Source organism: Fukomys damarensis, unplaced genomic scaffold (assembly GCF_012274545.1).
Source record: "Fukomys damarensis isolate Sample0158 unplaced genomic scaffold, DMR_v1.0_HiC HiC_scaffold_37, whole genome shotgun sequence".
Taxonomy (NCBI): Eukaryota; Metazoa; Chordata; class Mammalia; order Rodentia; family Bathyergidae; genus Fukomys; species Fukomys damarensis.
In genome coordinates this window covers 39,966,452-39,983,419 of record NW_022900949.1, presented here as the reverse complement: position 1 = coordinate 39,983,419, position 16,968 = coordinate 39,966,452, and the positions used below count along the sequence as shown (strand labels likewise).

Genomic DNA, 16,968 nt, shown 5'->3' with positions numbered 1-16,968 from the left:
TTTAGGAGAGTGTTGTTCAGTTTCCATGTGCTTGTGAAGTTTCTATAGTTTTTTGTGCTATTGATGTCTAGTTTGATTGCACTATGATCTGATAATATACCTGGGATGACTTCAATTTTTTTGAATTTATTTAGACCTGTTCTGTGAGCCAGTATGTGATCTATCTTGGAGAATGATCTATGTGCAGCTGAAAAGAATGTATATTCTGATTTTTTGGGGTGGAGTACTCTATAAATATCTGTTAAGTCCATGTGTTCCAAAGCTTGGTTCAGTTCTATTATTTCATTGTTGATTTTCTGCCTAGATGATCTGTCAATTTGTGACAGTGGAGTATTTAAATCCCCCACTACAATTGTATTAGTGCTTATTTGCTTTTTCATGTTACTTAATTTTTGTTTTATATAGTTGGGGGCATTTATATTTGGTGCATATATGTTTATGATTGTCAACTCTTCCTCTTGAATTGTTCCTTTTACAAGGATGTAGTGTCTTTCTTTGTCTCTCTTAATGAGTTTTGGTTTGAAATTTACTTTATCTGAGAATAAGATTGCTACCCCTGCTTTTTTCTGGGCTCCTGACTCATGGAGAATTGTTTCCATCCTTTCACTTTCAGTCTATGGACTTCCTTTTGCACTAGGTGTGTTTCTTGTATAGAACATATTGTTGGATTTTGCTTCTTAATCCATTCTGCCAATCTATTTCTCTTGATTGGTGAATTGAGGCCATTAACATTGATGGTTATAAAGGATATATTCTGACTTATTCTTGTCATGTTATTGTCCTTTTGTTGACTCTTTTTACTTTTTCTCCCATCTCCTTTTAGTTTCTTGCCTTGCCTATTTGATTTGGTCTGTTGGGCCTCATGTTATTGTGAATTTCGTTGTCCTTTTCTAGGATATTGTTTAGAATTCCTTGCAGTGCTGGTTTGGTGTTCATGAAATTTCTCAGGTGCTCTTTGTCGTGGAAGTATTTTATTTCCCCATCTATTTTGAAAGAGAGTTTTGCAGGATACAAAAGTCTAGGTTGGAGATTCTTTTCTTTTAGGACTTGGAATACCTCACTCCAGGCTCTCCTTGACCTAAGGGTTTGTGTTGAAAAGTCTGCTGTGATTCTAATGGGCTTCCCTTTGCATGTGATTTGTTTCTTTTCTCTTACTGCTTGTAGTATTTTGTTTTTCTGTTGGATTTCTGGAATCTTGATTATTATATGTCTAGGTGTAGATTTTTTTTGATCGTGGCTAGTTGGGGTTCTATATGCCTCACTTATCTGTATGTCTAATTCTTCCCTTCTGTTTGGGAAGTTTTCTGTCATTAATTCTGTGAAGAGCTTTTTTATATCATTTGTGTTTTCTCCTGTTTTTTCATGAATTCCTATCAGTCTTATGTTATTTTTCTTTGTATCGTCTAGGAGTTGTTGGATTGATTTCTCATGATCCCTTACTGTTTTTAATAGACCTCTTTTTTCACGGTCACTGACTGCTATCCTATCTTCTATATCTGAAATTCTATCTTCGCAATCTTTTATTCTGTTGCGTACACTTTCAATAGAGTTTTTAATCTCCTGGATATCTGTTTGAATCTGTTTTATGGATTCCATTTCTTTCCTCTGTTGGGCATTCATTGTTTCCATGTCTTTCTTATGCTGAGTCTTCATGGCTTCTATCACAGTCTTGAGCTCATCTATTTTTTTCTCAGTTTCTGCTCTAGAGTCTCGAATCATGACTTCTATTTTGCTCATCATCTCTCTGGCTAGCTGGGAAATTATTTCTGATTTGAATTTTTCTAGAGCCTGATTGATCAATTTTGTTACCTCCTGTGCTATGGGTCCAGGGAGTCCTGTTGGTTCACTATCAGACTTTTCATCCTCATTTGTCCTACTATTTGCCATTGGTGAACTGGAAATCTGTTTTTGTGTCTTGCTTAAGTGTTTTCTCATTTTTATTTTTATTGTTGGGTTGTCCTTCTTTAATTTCTGGGTATTACTTAAATCTTCCTAATATAGTTGCGTTTTAGCTTTTGAGTTTCTAATGACTCATAGACATTCTCGTTTTCATAATATCAGAGAAAACAACTCTTTAAATCAATCACCACTCTTTGTCCCAATTGATACATTCAGCAGCCCAATAGGATCAGGCACAGCTTGCAAACTGACCACTTGTGGTAGTCATTAATGTATCACCTTTAACTCATGTGAATTAAATTAATTTCAAGAAGCAGCCCATAGTATGTTTGCAGTGAATATGCTTTTCAATATAGCATCTTTACCATTTAGGATGGGGGGTTAGACTTAGAACGAGAGGATTAGATAAGTGAAAGAATTAGAGCAGGTTTGAAGTGAATCCAGAGGTTGTTGAATTACCTTACTATCTTTACAAAGCTGTTAACTTCAGGGGGGATAGAGAGACTACAGGAATAAGGACAAGAATATATCCCCTTAACAATAACAGGCGCTTGCCTTTCCTTGAAGGTACAGAGCCATGAGTGAGGTAAAATGACTGGAGAAAAGAACATAAAGAGAAACCCCTCCTAAAAACAAAAAATAATAAAAGAAGAAGTCTGAGTTAGGACAGGAGCAGGAATAAAAAGGGAGATGAGGGATAATATGGTGGAGCAAGAGACTGAGTTGGAGAGAGAGGACAGAAAAAAGAAAGGAATTTTAGGGTGGAATAAGGAAAAGAAAAAAGAGAGAAAAAAAAGAATTTGAAGGGTCTCTTTCAGACTGTCTCTGTTCTCATATTATACCACATGTACAGCCATATGCAGATCCGAATCCCCTGGTCTCAGCTAGCCAATGACAGTTCCCCACGACTGAGACTGAACACAGTCCACAAGGCCTAACTTGAGTTTCCCTACCCTCAGGGTTGAACTCCACTCAGTTCTGTTACAGGTTTCCCCTGCCCTTTCTTTAAAGATGTTCAAAATTGGGAGCTCAGAAAACTACCCTTCATGAGAACCTATGCCTCTGCAGAGTTGATCTAAGGACTGGCCCAATCAGGAGGTTTGAGAATGGGGGTGGGGAGGTCGTGGGGGTGTTTCAAGGGCGCCCGCGTGGCTACCTTCCTTACTGGGTCTGTTGTTGCGCAGTCCGGGAGGTTGCACACCTGCTGGGTGATCTCAGGCAGGCAGGCAGCTGAAGAGACCCCCTCCGGGGTCTTTGGGTCCTTACTGGGTCTGTTGTCGCGCAGTCTGGGAGGTTGCACACCCACCGGGTGAACTCAGGCAGGCAGGCAGCTGAAGAGACCTATATGTTCTTTATGTATCACAGTACTAATTCTGTATCAGACATATGTTTAACAAATATTTTCTCCCTGTGTCTTAACATCATTATTTGATAGGCATAAGGTTTTGACTTTTCTGAAATTGAATTAATTTTTTCTTTTGTGCTTTATACATTTTATATTCTAAAAGAAGCAATCCACAAATATATTCTTTGAATACTTCATTAAGTAACTATATAGTTTTAGCCTTTATGAAGTTTATAATTGATTTCTTGTCAATTTTCCTGTGTAGTGATATTTCTTTTTTTTGCAGGTGTTCACACTCCTGAAAATCTGTTTTTGATTGACTCATTTTTTTTCCAGATAGTTGGTTGTTTTTTTAATGATTTTTCCAAGTTTGCAGTTGTTTTCTGTGAGAGGTTTGGTCTAATATGAGCTACTTCACCATTATTATAATTGGAACCCATTTTTCAAGTAGTATGATAAAATTAGTGGGATTGTTGCCAAAAATGTGACATCTAAGGAGATATTTGAAGGAAGGGAGGTGACAGTTTTTATCTGGTTATTTTTGTTATCATTTTGTTCATTAAATCTTTCCAGGCAGATAGAAGGCTTAGCAAAGAAGGGAGAATGCCTGATGTTTTTGAGGAATATTGAGGGGACCAGAGGGATCCTGACAGATGAGAGACAAAGACAGTAGCCTGAAGTAACCCATGATGAGACCAGGCTGTGATGGGGGTTTTGAGCAGTGTGCATCGTGGTGGCCCTGAAAAGAGCCATCGTGCATTTCAAAAGTATACCTCTGGTGCTTGATATGGGTGCAGACATAGAAACAAAGAGCTAATTAGAAGGCTGTTTCAAGAATTCACAGGAGGGAAAATATCCACTGAGCTAGAGTAGAATCAGTGGACATGGTTAACTGGTGGTGTGTGAGATGTGTTATGAAGGAAGAGCCTAGGTATCTTCCAAAGCATTAGATGCAGGTGAGAAGAAGAAAAGTGTTTAGCACAAGGCCAGGGTTTTTGGCAAGCAGCACAGAGGGATGAGGTTGCCATTAACTGAGATGGAGAAGTGAATCTGTTTCATAAGACAAAGTCTGTGTCCTAAAATCGGTGGGGGAGGGAGAATTAGATGAATTAAATATGCAATCAAATAACTGAGCTAATGTGGAAGAACGCAGGGGAAAAGTATTTTAATCTGTGGTGAGGAAGCAGGTGGCAAGGATCCATGTGTTAGAGAATGAGGAGAATGTGAAAATTGAGAAGGGATTTATTAGTGGAAAAATCATCATAAGAGATAGCAATACAAAAATAATGTTTAGGTGGATCTTGAAGAGTAGGCCAGCATGTATGACCAGTGTGGCAGGCAGGTGCTGAAAAGGATTGGGGCACACAGAAAGGAAACTACAGGAGACATATGGTCAGGTCTTGGCTGAGTCACAGACTCTGAGCTTCATTTTCAAAATGAAGATGATACCTTTTCAATTTGAGTCCCCAGTAGCCATGAAGATCATTGTAAGCCATTATTCAAATTAAAGTACGCTAATGAAAAACGTTGCTATGTACTTTACATTATGTACTGAAAGGTAGATCTTTTCTGGAAAAGGATGCATGTGAAATTTAATCCACTTCTGAGTTTAACAGAGTTTGACTTGTATTTCCTGCTTTTGTAATCTTGATATTTTTCATTTATTCATACTTTTAAGCAAGTAATGTCAGTGTTTATGAATCCCTTATGTCACACTTTGTGTATATCCCCACATCTCTGTTTAACTACCAATAATTATGTACCTTGAGACAAAATTGTTCTGAAGCAGTGATGTAGGTTATGATTTGAGTTGAAGTTAAGCACACAAGTGATAGAGCATGTGCTTAGTATACAAGGGTTCCATGTCCACCACCAACCCCAGTCAAAAGAAAGTGAGAGAAGAGGAGGAGGAAGAGGAGAAAAAGAGGAAGAAAAGGAGACAATGATGAAAGAAGAAAGAAAGAAGTACAGTACACAAGAGGACGGTTTGTAATCATGTCTGTAGTTCTGACTACCAAATTTTCAGCTTTTTCAGATACTTCTTTTTCCTGTAGAGTATTTCACCTGGTGTGTGAAATGAATTATCTGTTACAGTTTCAGCATGTCTTTCAGTGAATTGGACAATGAAGACCAGGAGATGGTGGAATTCAGGGTAATTTGAGCTCATTGATAAGATAGCTCTTAATATAGATAAGGTCCTTTTAAAATTCTTTAGTTGGTGGCTCAGCTTATTCATGTATTAGTGGATTTTTCTCTTATCAGTGAACTAACCTGAGCCTTTGCTTTAAAAAATAATCTTCAAATATAATTGTTCTTAACATTTACAAAGCCTTTAATTCTGTTGTGAAAGACAAGCATGTTGTGAGTGGTAGGTTGCTAAAACATGACTCAGCACCATCATCATCACCACCAGAGTAATCATCATCCAGATTGTTAAAACCATTATTTTTTATTTAAAAAGTAAATTAAGGGCTGGGGATTTACCTAGTACCAAAAAAAAAAAAAGTAAGTAAATTAAACGTAATTTTTGAAAAGTTTTCTCTAATGTTCTTCTGGCTTCAGAGAAAACAAATGAGGTTTACTCTTCTAATGATAGGGAAAACTTATAAATAACAAAAGCCTATAAAGCATTACAGTGTAAAATAGCTTCTGCTGTCTCTAACAGCAGTTAGCTTTGTTTAGCTCAGAACTAATAGGCACCAAAGGCACTAATTGCTGAATGAGGCATTTGGTCTCACCCTGAGATAACAGGGCACAGCAAGACCTTGAGCTCCGAAAAGACTGGAGCCACATGATCATAGAGTGTCTAGATGAAAGAACCCATTGCTGACATTTGCTCCCCCGACCCTGAACACCCCCTTTCTATGGACTAGAATAGATAACTAGGCAAATCTTAAAGGTAAACTCCCCAACTGCAAAGAACTGTTACATCTGGGTTGAAAAGATTAACTATTCTGTGACCATGATTTGAACTTTGAGAATAAAATGTAACCACCCAAATGAAGTCAAGGCTGTGAAACCCTATAAAAGGAGGAGTTGTAACCCAGGGCATCGTTGACCCAGGCACGACTTATGTGTGATTGACCCTTATTGATGAGTAAATTTGTTATTTTACTTCCATTCTTCTGCCTCTCTGTGTGTCACTTACTACTTCCTTCTGTAGCACTAGAATATTCTAGAAAAAAAATGTCATCTTTGAAAATGAAAAACTACTGAATGGAAGGACATTTCAAAGATCCACTTTATTTTTTAAAATGATCCAAGTGACTCTTTTATATAGTTAAAGGACTGATGTTGATGTGATGGCAAATTGAATCTATTTAGAGTTAAGTGGGGAGTAGTCAGCTTCAGAACACAAAAGATTTAAGACAAAAAACAGCTCATAGGTGGTAGGTTTTTTTTCTTATTGGTAGTACTAGGGGTTGAACCCCTAGTACACTGAGCTACCTCTCCATACTTTTTAAAATTTTTTACTTTTTATTTTGAGACAGGTCTTGCTAAGTTGCAGAATTGCTCAGGTTAGTCTCAAACTCATGATCCTCCTGCCTCAGGCTCTCAGAGTGCTGTATTATAGGGGCGTGCCACCCTGCTTGAAGACATAGCTATTTAGAAAAAGTTCTAACTTGTGCTTTTATCAAGTTTTGTTATGCCTAAGCAGCAGCCATTGTGTGTTGGATTTACATACCGAATACATTGTATTTCAATATTTTGGGCACGTGGTTTAGTTATTGGCTTAATGATAACCTAAGCTACTCTGCAAAAAGCAGAAAGAATCCCCTATATTTTACACTTTGTATTTCTATACTTTCTTTTTCCATAGTACCAGGGATCAAACTCAGGACCTTGGGCTTCCAAGGTAGGCATAGTACCACTGAGCTAAATTCCCGGCCCATTTCTATACTTTTAAAAATGAGATAGTTGGTATCCTATATCGTCTTTAATTCCCTCATTTTTCAGGTTATATGTTTTCCTCTTGTATAGTGATATTTTAGATTTCAAGGAGCAATGCTTCAGGAAAAGGAAGTGTGTGTGTGTGCGTGCACATGTGTGCGGGCATGTGTGTGATATTTACTTTTTTATCATGTAACTTAAGGCAAGGCTAAGAACCAATGATGTTAGGACTATTTTTCACTCTAAAGAAGCCCTTTTAATGTGCAGTGGTCAAAGTTCTTAACAGAAGCCTATTAGTGCAAATATCTTAGAGTGGAAAAACAGCATTTAAAGGATGTTTCAATTGACAGTTCAGATGTTTAATTTCCTTTTTTATTGCTTTATTACTCTTGTAGAATCATATATGTAAGCCTTAAACCCTCTACATATACAAACTAGTTGAAGCAAAGGTTTCAGGCTCAGCTTCTCTCAGGTCTAACTAGAATTGTATTAATCCACACATTTCCCCGTTTCTCCAGGCCAGCTGCCTCTGGCCCACGGAAACACATGCTCCAGCAGCAGTGAATTCCAGTGCCAGCCACAAGCACTTGGTTCACTGTGTGGTGGCCAGAGAAGAGTGATGATTTCATATCTTCTTGGAACTGAATCATATGTGACCTGACTACAGGTTCCATGTTTCATATTCCAGCTTTCCATATCACAGCAATTTAAGAAAGAGACATTTTTATTTTCTTCTCAGATCATGTGGATGAGCGAACAGTATGCAATGGAATTTCCCCAGGAAAAGATGTGGATGGGTTTCATGTTATCAACATGGGGAGACTGTGCCTGGACCAGCATTCTTTCATCCCTGCCACTGCTGGCGCTGTCTGGGAGATCATCAAAAGGACAGGTAGTAACCTGGGACTTGCAGGACATAGGTGTTGGTTGCTGAACTGAGCATTTGTCCATTGCTTTAATGAAACTACCTTAGTCTTGTAGAAGGGAAGGATACGATAAGCCATAAAGCTTCAATCTGTAGGCAGGTATAAAGGTATAGAAATGAAAAAGTAATTTAAAATGAAATAAAATAAAAAACATGTGCCAGATTTCAGGTAACTGCAGTTGCAAATTGTAAGGGTAAATTTTCCAGATAATATTTATGGCTCACTACCTTTAAATTAAATGTCATGCATTTTGATGAAAACTATTCCAAAATGTATGCATATTATATTTCTCCTTACTAAATGATGTGCTGATCGTCTAGGAACCACTGCTGTTGCCCCAGGTTTCTGTACTAAGCATTCCCTTTGAGTCACATCAAACACAGTCACACTTGCTCACTCTCAGGTGTACAGAGCTGATCACCTCTCCGTGAACTGACCCCTGTCACCCAGGCTATCACCTGCCTGGAGGTAGTGATCTCCTGTACCCATCATTGTCCTGCTATTTCTCATAGCATCCTTGCCTCTCTAATCTATTTTCTAACTGACAAAAAATTTCCAAGAGAAAGTAAATCCTAAAATCATACATTTAGGATGTTAGTACTTGGACAGACATTAGTTTTAACTTATTTTACTTTTAAAGAACTAAGCCCAAAAGAGGTGGAGTATGTTAAATCTGCAAGCTTTATCTTTTATTTCCTTCCAAATCTCGTAAGTTTAGTGCTTCTTTCCTATGGAGTAAAGTACGTGAACTTTATGAAAAATATTTTTTCCCACTATGTTTTATCCTGCCTTTGCTCAATGTTTGATTGCCTATTAAGCCTGATATTGTTACTTGGCATATTTTATAATTAGTAATTATATATATTAAGGCTCTGCACTTCTAATTCTTCATGTAGATTGCAGTATTTAAAAGTAATTTAATGGTATCTTGAAGGTGTTTGTGGTTTTTAAGTGAGGATATAATAAGAGAGGAAGTAAGTGATAAATCCAAAGAGCATAAAAGGAAATACTCATAAATAATTGAATGCAGGCATGTAAGAGACAAGTCATGTAATTCAGATTTAATTAGAGCTTTTTAAAGAATGCTTCAGTTGACTGTTCCAATGTATGCTTCTTGTTATTGATTTTTGCATTTAAATCAACTCTGTATTTCAAGGAATTGAAACTTTTGGGAAAAATGTGGTTGTGGCTGGAAGATCCAAGAACGTAGGCTTGCCCATCGCAATGCTCCTGCACTCGGATGGAGACCACGAGCGACCAGGAGGTCGGTAGAACCCAGACTCATGAAGTCTTGTGACTCCCTTCCTTCTTAGGGCATTAAGTAAAAGTTATTGATGATGCAAATTTGCATAATTTGGGGCTTAAACAATTAGTTTCCTGTGTTCCTCATCTAATAGTATGAACACCTAGGAAGTGAATAAAGGAATTGTTGAAAATATTTGGCCCCTTTGTTCCTATTATTTCTTTTGGCCATATATATTTCTTTAAATCAATCATTAATAATATAAACATAAAGAAAGGTAAAAAAAAACACTAGATTCATAAAAATTACATTGAAGAAGGTTCTGAAAACCTTGGAAAAAATGGATGTGAAATTCCTGAAATGGCAAGGTCCTGGTATTTCATAAGATAGCAAGTTAGTTCACTTTACAGACAAGGGGTTTGAGGTCTAGGCTGGTTAACTGGTCACCTAGCTTAGGCAAGTAGTTACTGAGCTGTGAGGAGAGTAGTCGTTAAGAAGTATGGGTAAGGGCTGGGGATTTAGCTCTGTGGTTCCACTGCCTGCCTCGGAAGCGTAAGGACCTGAGTTCAATTCCCGGTACCAAAAAAAAAAAAAAAAAAAGAAAAAGAAAAACAAAGACGGGTAACTTGCTGGTGGCTGGCTCTTCAGCAGCACATCACCACACAAACATCTCATCAGCCTCTCAGCTACAGGCAGAGCAGTTCCCTGGGGTGAAAAGGGGGTGGCTGGGAGGAGATCCAGAAGAGGGTGCTAGTGTGTTGTTCATGGTCACCTGAGCCAGTGTGGTAGGTAGAGAATAAAGGATCACTCAGCTCATTGCTGATGGCTAGATTTTGCACCTTGTCCCAACAGGGCAAAAAGACAAGGTTTGTGTTCTTATGAGAAGTAGTTATTTGTCTGTGTGTGTGTTAGAGATTTTTATTACTTCCTTACGGATAACTATTCTTAATCTTTTTAGGGTGCAGCAGAGAAGGCTAATCTTTCATATAGCAAGTACTCCCTTGGTTTCTTTAGATCCCAAAAAAGAAGAGATACTTTTTTTCTTTCTAATATTAAAGCATAGAAATGCATTTGGTTGTGTACAACACACACACACACACACACACACACACACACACACACAGAGACTGTATATAGGTATAACCTTGGTGAATTATTTTCCCTTTCTGTGCCTAAGAATTTAAATATTGCCAGAAACCAATATGTATATGAAGATTATGGTAAATTAGGGTCTGATAGTGACTCCAGGTAACATTTTAAGTGCACAGTTATGAAGAGCTCTTTGAGAGGCCAAATCTGGTGGTCTGACAAGTTTTATTATATTCATCTCCAAAGCTGCTTTCTTGGTTTCAGTGTTCACTTTAGATTAATCTATTCCTGCTTATCTATCTCATAGGGTGTCATAACAATTTTGATTTGTTTTTGCCTTTACGTGATGGCTTATATGTTAAGCAAGGTAAAATAATCAGGGATATTTACCTGGTGTGGATTTTTCTTAGAAAATTTTGATAAAGAGCTGATAAGTAATTTTTTCTTTATTCAACAGTTTGTTTTCTTATCTCAGTAACAATAGGCAGCATTATGTAGCTCTATGTTTTGTGCAGTACTTTCTCATAAACTATTAATATTATTCTCATTTTGCAACTAACGGAAATGAGCTTTGGAGACCTTGGAGAATGTGTGCAAGGCCACACAGGAAGTGAGGATTCCAGCACAGGAAGGTGGCACTGCGTCTATTAGGAGAGCAGGCCTGGAGTCGGGCTCCACCATGCAGCGCCCTTGATTTTAGACAGATCATTGAATCTGTCTATACCTCCATTTTCCTCATCTGCAAAATGCAAATAATGTTAACGTCTCCTTTACTTCATTGTTGTGAAAGTTAAATGAGATACAAATGGAAAACAGTAATGATAGTGCCTGAACCACAGTGAATTAAGTCTGTGTGTATAGTTGTGGCTATTGCTGACATTTCAGTTATTATGGTTAATAACTGTAACTATGGTAACCATTAGGTATAGAGTAATGTGATCTGAGCTGAATGATTTTTTTTTTTTTTACTTTATTTGAAGTTTATACTGGGTTTGGGTTGGCTTTTTTGGATTATAGTTTTTTTTGAAATAATTTTTTTTATATACCAGGAATTGAACTCATGACCTTGCACTTGTGAGACAGGTGCAGTGCCATGGAACTAAATCCCTGGCCCTTTCTGTGACAGTTTTAATGACTTCAAAATTTTTAAAAGCTGGCCCAGGGATTTAGCTCAGTGGTGCTGTGCCTGCCTCGCAAGTACAAGATCCAGAGTTCAATCCCCAGTACCGCAAAATAAATAAGTAAATTAATAAATAATGAAAGCTTACATAGTACTTCATAAAAATGTACAATAACATCATTCTAGCTAGTACTTTACAATGCACTTTTCCTTACAGGTATGTGTATATTATATGGTAACTTCTTGCTAAATTTCAATTTTCAATACTTTGTCTATAAAGTGCCTAAGAAAGTTATCTTAGCCCTTTTTAATCCAATTGTAGACTAGCTAATCCTACATAATACATTATATATTTTATTATCTATGGCTTACTTATAGGTATATATATTTATATTATATATATATATATATACCTATAAGTAAAGCAGAGAATTGTAAAGGCATATTACTTTAAGAAATATTTTCTGCTTTGTGTAATAGTATATTCTCACTCAAAAAAGCATGTTAAAATCAGATAAATATGGAATTGCTTATAATGTTTCTTACAAGCCAAATAAGGTAAAGTTAAGTTTATTGCAGTGTCTGGTGCCATCACAGTTACAGCACGTAAAAACTAAGAAACTACATCGAAATGGTTGTGGAAGGTTCACAGCATGGGTGCTGTTTAAGGTCATGTACTTCTAACAGGAGTGTGATGACATGTGCTGTTCATATAATGACTGACAGCTGCTTCCAGATTGGCAGTCTGTGGGAAGTGGAGCGTTCTGAAAGCTGGGGCCTGGTCGAGCAGCAGCTCTGTGGTGGGCTTCCCAAGGCATTGTCAGCTCATGGAGACAATGGAGGAGATTAACTCGGCCAATTCCTGCCTCTGGACTCATTCTAAAGAAACCCATAATGTGGAGCATTTAGCTTGCACTGTCTCTGCCAGAAGAGGTTCAGAACCCTAACAATTCATTTTTTTTAAAATCTCAAAGCCAAAGATTATTGCACAAAAAGAAAAAAAGGCCTTACTGTAACTTAGCTTAATTAATTTGTGTCTCCCCTATCTGGCTTTGATATTGGATGCAGAGGATGTAGACCTCAGCTGTTTTATGTGGAAAATGTCCTTTTAATTTACTTATGGCTTGAAGTACTTTGTGAGAATGTGCTACAATCTTGAAGTGGAAGGGTGGTGCTGACACGGGCTCCTCAGGAGGGAAGGAGTTACAGGCAGTTTAGATCCTGTGGTGCAGAGAGGAGATGGGAACCGGTTCTTCTCCCTTGAAGCTGTGGTCTTGGAGATGGTGACAGAATGCAAAGGGACACTGTGTAAAAATATGGAGAACTAAACAGTAAAGATTCAGGGGCACAAAATACAAGTTGGCATTCATCAGTAAATATACTCTTTGCTTAGGGAAGCCCAGGGTTAAGTGAAATCACATACAGCGGTGGGCTGTGGCAGGTCCCTTCCTGTGACCCCAACTGGTTACCTGGACAGTTGAGTACATTGTTCCCCTCCTCAGGTTCTTCAGCTTCTTAATGTGTAGGGACCTCAAGAGTTTCACCTTCTTTCAGAATAAAACTGAGTACACTAACTCTAGCAGAATATCTTTTTTTTTTTTTTTTTTTTTTTTAAAAAAGGAAGAGAGAAACTCTCCAAATTCTTTAAAACAGTTTTTTTCTTAAAAATAAATTGCCATAATGACCAAAGTATTATAGTTACTAATTGTCAATAGAAGAATTCAGGATCTAAGTATACTTCAGAATTTAACAGACTACGGGCTGGGAATTTAGCTCAGTGGTTCCACCACCTGCCTTGTAAGCAAAAGGACCTGAGTTTGATCTCTGGTACAAAAAAAAAAAAAAAAAAAAAAAAATTTAGTAGACTAAGTTCTTCCCTGCATTTTTTTTTTTTTTAAATGCAGGACGTCTCATAAAATGAGCCCTGTGAAATGGCCACACACAGGTCACGTGCATCTGTTAGCTAAGAGTTTGTGGCCTGACTGCAGGACACTGAGGCTGACATATTTAAGCATTTTGGAGGGGCCAGAACTTGCTGCTCTTACAGCCACAGAAACAGTAAGTAATGTTCTTTATCGCATGCAGCTGATACCCATGCGGTGCTCACTCTACATACCCAGCAGTCTCTGCTGTCTGGATGCAGCAGTCTCCCAAAGCTCCCAGTCTGTCTTTAGGATCCTTCTGTGGAAGGTTTGTCTTCAGTGCTCTCTCTGCCTTTGCACTTTACCTTCAGGCTGACTTGCTGCTGAATTTTCTTCATTGCAGTCATTTTTTGTTCAAGAGACTCCATATCTAAAAGGAAAACCACAAGACTTACCAGCAGAATGCCTTTCTTCTATGAAAGTTGATTCCAGTTGGAAAAATGAACTCTTTTCCATCTGGGGGGCATTATCTCCCTTGCAGGACACATTAACTCAGTAGTGGATGCTCAAGGCAATGCGATGCTATGTGAGTGGCTTGTGTGATGTGCTGCCCCAGGGCAGGTGGTGCCAAGCTTACTTAGGTACCAAAGAATGGAACCAAACATGAACACATGAGAAGGCAGGGGTCAGGCGGACCATCACACTCCAGGACTGAGGTGCTCAGCTATTAGGCCACAGAGCACAATGGGATGTGTGCTGTCTCTGTGGGAAGAACAGCTGTCAGCCAGAAGCATGGCAGGCATTTTATCTCTGTTACTTTGTTCCAGTGGCCCAGGTTATGAGCATTATATCCAGATGTCAGGGATACGACAATGATGCCTCTGACACTTCACTGATATACAACACCTGAGTCTGGGTAGTTGGTAGAGTAGAAAAGAACTAATGATGATTCTAATCTCCTTTTCTAAAATGAGTAATAAGAGCAGTGTTTCATTTTCATTGTCTTCTAAATTTAGCCAGCTAATATCTGGAAACTATAGAAGGGAAACAGGTATTCTCATGTGATAACTGGGACAATTACACTTTTGAAAAATTAAACCTTATTTAAAATGTAAAGTGAAGTTTAAATCTTTCTCTTCCCTTTTGTTTTTTCCCTTTCCCCGTGGCCTTAGAGTACCACCAGGCTTTTCTTTCATGGCTGACACAAAACTTCCCTTCTCTGGTGTCTGTAGCCTGGTTACTTGGGGCATCACTGATGCTGTCGTATATATCACCCCGCCTTCAGCCATCTCTCCTGTCACTCTCCCCATCTGAGGCTGTAGAGGATGTGTTTGTTGTGCATCTTCTCCTTTGTGACTCCCTGCAGCTCATACCCTGTTCTTCTTGCATAGAATCCATCCCTGTCACTGCCTCCTCTCTGCCCACCTCCTACTCACTTTTCATGTGCCACTCAGATCTCCTAACCTTGCCCGTTGTGTGTGCTGCCGCCACACCACTACAGCACACTGATGATCCATCTGTTCTTTCTACATGCACATAGTAAATGCCGACTTCTCAGTGGCAGATATTTTCGTGGGCTTTTTGCACTGCTGAAATTTAGCATAGAGTTTCAAAGGAGAGATGGATGGAGTCATCCAGGCATTAAAAGTCTGTGTTGTGTCTCCTGTGTACCAGTATTGTGCCAGTATTGTAGAAAACGATACCAAACAGAATAGAACCATAGGGGCTGTAAAATATGACACTGTCGTTTTGGACAAAGTCTCAATGGCAAGAAGGAAGGGAAGCAGGAAGAGAAATAGCTAGGTGTCCAGCAGTCTCTTCATATTTAAATTATAGGCATCTGTGACAAAAGGTAAAACTGCCCACCAGCAAGCCTCATCTGGTGTTCCTTAGAGGCAGAAGGGGCTTCGTGGCCATCAGAGAGGGGAGAGGAGTCCTCAGGACACTGGAAGAAGCTGACGAACCTGAGGAGGGGAACAATGTACTCAACTGTCCAGGTAACCAGTTGGGGTCACAGGAAGGGACCTGCCACAGCCCATCTCTGTTTGTGATTTCACTTAACCCTGGGCTTCCCTAAGCAAAGAGTATATTTGCTGATGGATGCCAACTTGTATTTTGTGCCCCTGAATCTTTACTGTTTTAGTGATACTGACAGCAGCACTGAAGAGGGTCTCAGTGTCTGTCTGGTGGAACGTGGAGGATCCACCTTTCTGTTTAGACTGCTTTTTCCTGGAGCTGCTGACTAGCAGTGCTGGATTCTTAGGGGCTGTTTCTTTGTTTCAAAGCACGGGGAATTCAGCAGTGAATAAAGCAGACATGACCCTGCTCTCCTGGGACACAGTGAGGTAGGAAAGAGCCATTAGCCAGGGAAGGAGGCAGGATGCCCTGATTGTCACTGTGTATGTTCCTCCCGGAGAAGTGGGCTTTGTATGAAAAGCTCTATTTTGGAAACAGGATGAATGACTTCTAATTACAATTATGTATGAATGTTATACTTTTGTTGTGTTTACTTCTGTCACTATTTAATGGGTTGTGTTTACTCTCTGCCTTCTGAGACTAAAAACTTGACAGGCACATGGCAATATATAAACCACTATGCAAATGAGCAATTGTGAAAAAAATGGGGGTGAAGGAAGGGATGGAACTAAAATAGAGACAGAAAATAAAAAAAATAAATAGATAAAATAGAGCCAGAGAGAAGACTTCTAAAATAAACAGATCATTAACTCTTCCTGGCTCACTTCCCATTGTTGCTCACAATCTTTTTATATATGGTAGCTAAAAACAGTATGTTTAGTAAATTTATTTAATTGACTTTAAAATACACTTGCTATGATTGGGTAACTAATTTCATCCTGAGAGCTTATTGGTAGCAGAATAAATGAATAGTTGCTCAAATACGTGCCTTTAAGATTAAAAGCATGTGGTTACATGCTCAGGAAAAATAAAACATTTTCTGTTATTGAGATGGAAAAGTAATTTCTCCTGAAGGTTCTTATACTTCTCATTAAATAGAAAACCATATGACACATTGACTGATGTTCATAATGTACTTTTCAACCTAACAAATGGCCACATTTTATGGGCTGTTTCTCCTGTTATTTAAGCACAGATTAGAACTACCACTGGCATGCATCATTGGACTTTTCTGATTCTGTTTTGTGTCATTCTCTTCTTTGTAACTTATGGACTGGTGGTTCCTAGCTCCAGGTGCCCAGTAGAATTGTCAGGAGGCTTTTAAAAAAAATAGCTGCCTGCCTCCAGAAAAGAAGAAAGTTAGATCTTCAGGACTGGGACTTGTATATCACTACTTTTTTTTTTTTTTTAAGAAAGCACCATAGAAGAATCTAATACAGTCAGGACTGAGAATGACATCTCAGAACATTGGGATTTCTTTCTCCGTAGCCATTCCCTGAGTGACTTACTGCATCCCCGCAGCTCTAAGTGCCAACTGTATCCCTGTGGACTCTAGACCCTTGTGACTACTATTCAGCCAATACCACCCCACTTTTATGGCAAATTAACATTCCAAACTTAGTGCATACAACCTTTTATTCCTAATTTGACCAAGTTCTCACAGCCTGTCCAGGGGC

The 16,968-nt window shown here is 38.6% G+C and overlaps 1 protein-coding gene across 14 annotated transcripts in view; it reads left to right on the top strand.

Moving 5' to 3' along the window:
- Mthfd2l (methylenetetrahydrofolate dehydrogenase (NADP+ dependent) 2 like) overlaps positions 1-16,968 on the top strand; it is a 104,830-nt gene that overhangs the window by 27,183 nt on the left and 60,679 nt on the right. For all 14 annotated transcript variants that reach the window (XR_004515547.1, XR_002025937.2, XR_002025935.2 and 11 more), the window contains 2 exons: positions 7,875-8,027; positions 9,218-9,325. Coding sequence is in view for 10 of the 14 variants with exons in the window: in XM_019210032.2 (XP_019065577.1) it covers positions 7,875-8,027; positions 9,218-9,325 (261 nt within the window). In the remaining 4 variants the exon portion in view is untranslated. The remainder of the gene's footprint in view (positions 1-7,874; positions 8,028-9,217; positions 9,326-16,968) is intronic.